Source organism: Lonchura striata, chromosome 4, assembly GCF_046129695.1.
Source record: "Lonchura striata isolate bLonStr1 chromosome 4, bLonStr1.mat, whole genome shotgun sequence".
Lineage (NCBI taxonomy): Eukaryota > Metazoa > Chordata > Aves > Passeriformes > Estrildidae > Lonchura > Lonchura striata.
This window is the reverse complement of record NC_134606.1, coordinates 23,993,001-24,000,303: the sequence shown is the minus strand read 5'-3', so window position 1 is coordinate 24,000,303 and position 7,303 is coordinate 23,993,001. Positions and strand designations below refer to the sequence as shown.

General features: G+C 44.5%; 1 protein-coding gene across 1 annotated transcript; it reads right to left on the bottom strand.

The window, feature by feature from the left end:
* Window positions 1–258: 258 nt before the first annotated feature.
* Window positions 259–3,208, bottom strand: SHISA3 (shisa family member 3). The gene is made up of 2 exons (XM_021555719.2): window positions 2,914–3,208; window positions 259–2,051 (listed from the first exon to the last, which is right to left on the bottom strand). The coding sequence occupies exons 1-2, from the start codon at window positions 3,206–3,208 to the stop codon at window positions 1,600–1,602; spliced, it is 747 nt and encodes a 248-aa protein (XP_021411394.2). The 3' UTR covers window positions 259–1,599.
* Window positions 3,209–7,303: the final 4,095 nt, after the last annotated feature.

Below are 7,303 nucleotides of genomic sequence, written 5' to 3'. Positions count from 1 at the left end.
GTAAAAAACTTATTTAAAGGGGTATTTTGAAATATTTTTGTCATAACTACTGATCGCTAGATATTCGCAATAACATTATTCAACTCTTCAGAAAGAGCCAATGAAGCTTTTCTAAACTACTTGTTAAATAGGTCAGCTATAATGTACTTCAACAAATCATACACACAGGGAGTTTGAGGCTAATAAAATGGGAAAGCTCAGCCTCTGATATTGTAGATTCTGACCCACAGAATGACTTTGGCATTTCACAAAAACAAGTATACAGAGAAGTCCTTTAATGACTGCATTTTTTTACTTGTGTATTTTCCATTTGCTTACTGCACATATTTGGTTTAGATGCTTTTTTTTCATCTTCCACTTGGTTAGGAAAAGGAATGTAGAAGGGCAAACAGAATTTATTCCTAGTGCATGATGTTTAATCTAAAATACCCAACTAATCAGTGTCATTTTCAACACTTTTTCACTGCAGCTGCATGTAAAAGACATAAATTAATCTATTTGTTTGCCATATAGTCAGAATTTTGTATTATATTAAATCTGCACAACAGGTGCATTTAAAGTTGTAAATCATTTTAAAAAGCAGAATAAACTATTTTAACAGGAAAAAAAATACAAAATAGTTACACCAACCAAATTCAACGAATACCACCTGTACAGAGTCATACTGATGACACAACATTTCAACCACACAGTTTATTGGTAGTTTTTTTTGTGTATTACTACTATAATAATTAGTGATGTCAATGGTGTAAATGCATTTTAAATTACAAATTTGTCTTTACATTTTATACATGGCTAATTTTACAGAATTTCATTATCAGTTTGTCCAACTTACACTTGCTGAGCAAAAAGCTGACAATAAATACTTCCTTCTGAAGAATGCTCTAGTAGACTGCTATTTTTAGAATTTTATGTGGAGAAGTTATTGGTGATATTGCTGAATACATTCTGCTTTCCTCATAGATAATTTAGCTGTGTGAGACTGTCTGATCTTCAACTAGCCTAATTACCACTAGTTTTATCTACCACTGTTAAAGTTTACTAATATAAATAATCAGTGTAAGTTCAGGTAGATTATGTGAATTTTTAAAAAACCTCTGCATTTTGATATCTAATAAAATTCTTCCTCTTACTTTCATTGCTCATGGAAGTGGTAAGCTGTCAGGTGTTTTCAAGGATGCTCTTTACTCCTCTCTTACTTATCAGGCTTATTGCTGCTTTATAGAACTAGTCTGATTGTTATCAGTGGAAAGCAGCCACTGTTTGCTAACTAAGTTAACTGCATTAGGGTAAAATGTTATTTATAGCACTGAGTACCTTCATCCCAACATGGTTCTTTTATTTGTCTGTGAACGCATTCTGCACAAATTAGGCAGAGCAGTCCAGTTTTAGAGCAACAGTTTGGAGTGTTTTACAATTCCTTTGTAAGCATGATCCAAGTTTGGGAAATGCAATCTCAAGTGAGACCCCTCACTTTTCAAGGGCCACTCACCCACAGGAACAGTTCTGACTTCTGCAGCCACAGAGCACATCAGTGTGACACCCAACAGCAGCAGTTCCTGCGGTTTCAAAGGCTGCATTACCTCTTCACAAGTTCTCTCAGCTCTGAGTAAAATCAGAGCAGCTCTTCCCAACCAGGGTAGGCTCTGGCTGGAGAGGATACCCAAAGTATGGTGGAGACACCAGAAATCCTGATGGCTGGGTCAGGTGGACCGTGTGGGCTGTCTGGAAGCAGCCAGATGTGTAGGGTGGAGGCGAGGACGCCGTGAGGCACCCTGGCTCTGCCCGGGGGAAGGAGAACCTGCGGACGGAGCTGCTCGTCGAACTGGAACTTGTCGCGGTACTGGACTGCCTGGACGGCGTCCTGAAGCTTGTGGAGGCCAAGATCATGGGGAGAGTCTCGGTCTGATAGCTCCGCAGAGAAAACCGTATTGGCTGTGATGGTTGTTTAGGTCGTAAACATGTGCAACAATAAACTGCTACCAGCGAGCCCACGATAATGAAGGCAATAAATATTGATCCCACAATGAGGAATGGAACGTAGATTGGTTCTAGGAGAAGAAAGAAGAAGAAAAGCCATGCAAATTAGCCCACTTAAGTAACAGATCTTCTGTTAATAAACTCCACAGTGTTTATGAAGCCCCATATCATTGCAGTCCCAATAACATACCAATCTGCTCAGAAGACAGACCACCATTATCACTGAAACAAGATCAGTGTTTAAACCCTGTAGATTCCAGTAAAAAATTCTTTCTGTTACAGTTTTAATAGTTACCAAAGGTAAAAGCTGTCTACATCGCTGGTTCTTGTTAGGTATAGCTCAAGAATCTCACTCCTCTCTCCCTCCCTCATCCCCCAAATTGCTGGGACTGTCCAGTGTTAACAGCTTGAATCTGCAGGTGAAGCTCAAATGCTGCAGATGCTATTAAATCGCGTCCTTCCCTAAGGTGGAAGATAAGAGCAGAGCGTGTGACTTGGGAAACCAGTCTCCGTATGCGCTGCCGGATTTCTTTTGTTTGAGAAACTGACGGCCACTAGCACGGCGAGGCCGAGCGTGCCGAGCATCGGGGCCCACGCACACCTCCGGGAGCAGCGAAGTTAGACAGACACAGCAGAGTTTGCCGATGAGAACTTAAAATACAAGTGCAACTTCCAGTCAGGAGGGATCCTGCTGCCGGTGCCCTCGGGAGCGCAGAGCTGCGGCCCCGGGGCTCCCGGTGTGTCCCGGCGCGGGGCCGCAGCCGCACCTCCGGCGGCGCCGCCCGAGCGCACCTGGAGCCGCGCTCGCCTCCGCGCCCCCGCCGGGACGGGACAGCGACCGCCGCCGCCGCGGGGGCGCACCGGGCTCGGCCCGGGTGATGCTCCGCGGGGACCGTCCCCCGCCCGCCTCGGGACCCGCGGCCGGGCACTCACGGGCGGTGACTCCCGGCTCCGAGGGTTCCCGGTCGTTGGTGCAGCCGCCCTGCTCCAGGCGAGCCTCGGCGGCGGCGCAGCAGTAGCGCAGAGCGCAGGAGCCGCAGCAGATGGTGGCGGCCGCCGTGTCGAAGCCCTCGGGGCACTGGAAGCCCTCGTGGTAGCCTCCCTGCCCGTCCACCCAGCCGTGGCAGTATTCGCCGCCGCCGGGCTGGCCCCCGCCGCCGCCGCCCAGCAGCCCCAGCAGGAGGCAGCGCAGCAGCAGCCGCGGCAGCGCCCGCCGCCGCCCCGCCATCTCCCCGCAGCGCCGCCGCCGCCCCGACGGGGCGCGCAGGGGGCGGCCCCGGGCGCGGTGCGCGGCCTCCTGCGCCGCGTCCGGGGCTGGGAGGCAGCTCCACAGCACGCACACCCTCGCACAACCCTCACATACCCTCGCACACCCCCACTTACACACCCTCACATACCCTCACACTCGCACACACACACCCCCACACACACCTACACACACACACAGACACACACCGACACCCACACCCACCCCCACGGCTCCCCAGCCGCGCCCCGCGGGGCCGCCCCGCCGCTCACCGCCGTCCCCGCAGCATCGCCCCGCACGCCGCTGGCCCCGGCCCCTGCGGCTCGGCCGGTCCCGCTCTGTGCCTTGGCGGAGGGAGGGAGGGAGGCTGCGGCCAGATCAGCGTTTGCTTTCCCAGAGCCTCATCCTCTCGGCACGCTGTGCCCGGCCTCTGCGAGAAAAGGGCTGAGCGGGACTGCGGGCATCTCCCGTCCCACACACCCGACCGTGCCCCTGACTCCCGGCCGCCACGGAGCAGAAAGGTCTCTGCACTGGCAATTTATTAAAGCAGCCCTGCGTTTCTAAGGGTTAAAAAGCAAGTACAGTGTGTGATTTATTACAAAGACTTTTTGCTTTTTAACCTGTTTCCCTTCCTCAGTACTTTTTATGCGCAAAGATATAACAGCATATCCCCAGAAGATTTACAGCCTCTTTTAGTCAAACACCAGGCCCGTCACCTCTATTTTCCAAAGGGAGAGAATGGGTGTGGGGCTAGGGAGGAGGAACACATCTGTTCATAGAAGAATCCAATCCTTTTTCTGCTAGAAGAATAATAGCAAGTCACCAAGCAAAAACCACAAAAGGAACTGCTTATTCATTTATTCTAGAGGAAAAAAACATTTTAAATGAACTGAGCAGATTTGGAGTTCTGGTTCAAGCAAAGAAACGTTTCTTTAAATGATGTCTCCCCTGTGTGCTATCTAAGAGGCACTCTTGCTCGAACGGTGAAAGTACTTATGAAACTCATATTAAAGCTGCGCTGGACAAAAGAATGCATTTTTCCTGTATCTGAAACTTCCTGACATCATTTACCACTGGGGTATGAATATGTATATCAGAATCTGACCACTTGTCCAACATTTTGAATGCTCATGTCACTAATTTCCAAAGTTGGCAAGTTTAGTCAAACAAAAGGAACAAAGTGTGCTGTGTACCAGCAATAAAATGTGTGCTTAGAACCATCTATCAAGACATTAGACTTCTGGCCAACTCCTAAATACAGTCCACTAGCACTATATTTGTAGGGTTTCTTTCTTTTAACTAATCTAGTCTATTTTTTTCCCCTCTGGCCCTTTTTTCCTGTTTTGATTTCTGTATGTATAACCAGTACCACCAAATCAAAAAAGCAAATTTAAAAATTGTGTAAAAGAAAAATATTTTTCATGGCTATTTAACAGATATGGCTATAGAAGATATAAAAGAAAAACAAATAGATTCTGAAAGTAAAAATGTGATATTCTGTCCTCCTCTGCATTTTCATTTTGAAATGATGATGTGGATTAAACTTTTACCAGCTGTCCTGACTACAAGTTCCTAGTTTTTATAAGCCAATGTTAAATATTAATACAGTTTTGCATTTAGTTCACCGTGGTTTTAAAGCAAACATAACCTTCATGGAATGTTTTAAAATGTATGACTTTTAAAGGCCTAATCCAACTTCCAGGAAGGTCAAAAGGAATCTCTGTGTTGACCAGGATGAGGCTTGGAGCAGGAACTCAGTAAGGTCTTCATGGTGCATTTAGCTGTCTCAGGTGCAGAGGGAAGAGAGACAACAGAGCCATACTCTGTTTGCAGGAAAGCCTCATTTGGAAGGAGTCAGTGAATAAATATCTCACAGCTCATATGATGATTTTGTTAATTAATTCATCAGTTCCCAAAAAAAAAAAAAAAAAAAGTGGTCTGAAAAACATCTTCTGAGATATAGAGATATTTCAGATCCTAAGCTACCATAGGAACTGCAGTGATAGAGTTCTGGGTGAAGGCACTGAGGAGGCTCCCAACTCACAGACGTTGGGAAGATTTTGACCTGTGTTTATGTCTCCTTGTTTGCTCCATCTCTAGTGCTTGGATTGTTAATACAAATGTTCATCTTAGTGTTCCATTAGGCAGAGGCTGTTCTCTGCTCCCCTCTCTTGACGGCACCTGTACAGAGTGTCCTGCAAATGGGCAAAATTAACCTTCTCTTTATTTGAATCCCAAATTTCTCCATCCTGCAAGAAAATTATTTTAAGAGTTTCTTAAGTATGGGTTTGCAAGTGTGTGTTGTTGGTTTACATTTGTGTGGCTAAATAGCATTTCAATTACTCAAGTGCATTTATCTCCCTATTGCCAAATAAGTCAGTGGCAGATTTCAGGACTGATCCTACAAACACTGCTAGCCTGGAAAGCTTTGAAAATACATGAGTTTTTCTATAAACTGCTGATGTTTTAAATTACTTCTTTGGTCTTTTTCCTTTTTCTAAAATATTGATATAGCCTGCAGAATGTGATGTGACTGTAGTGAAGGTGAACTGGATTGTTCTGACCTAAATAGTAAAAATATTTGTTCTGCTCCCTTTTTTGCAAAGGTACAGTTTAACATGCTAAAAGATTAATTTGCATTGATTTTTGCCATTTGCCTTAAACTAAATCCACAAATAATTAAGAATACAGGAAAATACTATCATGTTGACTGTTGCTGATCATCCTACATCTGCAGGATGTAGGATGACATTGGATGTCATGGATAGATTGGATTTGAGGACACTGGATGGCTCTGAGTAGCTCGCTTTTAGACTGGTTTTTGTTGGGTGATGTTCCTGCAAAGTACCAGTTCTGACTTTGCTTATTATTTATTCCCACCAAAACCTTCCAGCTTCCAGGTGATGTGTCATAAACTTAATTACATCGCACTCATTTTGAATGAGAAACATTGTTTTTAAAAGCTCATCTAGTTCTGAATGGTTTTCTTTATAAAGCTCAGTGTTAAAATTAATCGAGGTGAGATCAGTCATATAGTCGGGAGAAAAGAAACGTAATTGTATTTTAAGGTCTTATTATCTACCAGGCTTTTTTTACTGTCTCCACAGCAAACCTACAGGGAGAACACATTATAGCACTCCTCATCTGCTTCTAGGCAAGATCAAACAATTTTTCTTAAATGACTTCTGAAATAATTGGCTCCCTGTGCACAGTAATTACCTTACTATTGCCAATTAGATCAATTGTAAAAACAGATATTAAAATCTTCTTAAACATATACATATTCGCTAACAATTATTTTGCTAAATTCCATTTTCTGGATTTGGGCTTTTTTTCTTTTTTCTTTTTTTTTTTTTCCTGATTTCACTATTACACTTTTGGCATTCTTTCAGATTATAAAGCAAGGCCGTGACCCATGAAGCTCTACCATGAAAGTAAATCCTAATATCACTTCAGGCAGGTACTACCAATTTAAGGTAAAGTCCCAGAACTTTGGATTAGCTACTAGAGTCCAAGCAGAGACAAAATCTCCCAAACATTCCTAAATAATGTCTGAGTTCTGTCTTGACTAGGGCAATGACAGGTAGGCTCAGCTCATATCTTTCCTGATAGTCATATCTTGCAGGATCATTCATTTCACCCTAGCTCTTCATTACATTTTGTCTTGGATTTCAAAGGGTAAAAAAGGCTTCTAAAAACAGGTACCAGCTTCTAAAAACAGCCTCGTGCAAGCAGATTTCCCTTTAAAAATAAAACCAAAGATTTTGCCACCTAAATTGCAAGCCCTTGAGCTACATGATTTGCTTCATTGTGCATATAAAGACTGTGTTGAATAAAATCCTGTATGCTGATCTCCCAAATTATATCCTTAGTCTTGAGTGGTTATAAGAATACCCTTCCTGCAACTGTCCTGCTGGGAGAGCCACCTGCCAGGCCACAAGCATCCCTGTCACCTGCCAGGCCACACATGTGTCCCAGACTGGAAGGGCTGGCAGGAGTGGTGCGAGACGCCCCAGAATCAGCCCCATGTCCCAAGGAGGCTCTGGCTGCATCTCTGCTCCTCCTCTGGCTGCAGAG

Excerpts from the sequence above, each read along its gene's own strand:
- SHISA3 (XM_021555719.2), bottom strand. The coding sequence starts at position 3,208 with ATGGCGGGGCGGCGGCGGGCGCTGCCGCGGCTGCTGCTGCGCTGCCTC. Across the intron at positions 2,052-2,913 it reads GGAGCCGGGAGTCACCGCCC|AACCAATCTACGTTCCATTC; the intron begins GTGAGTGCCCGG and ends TTCTTCTCCTAG.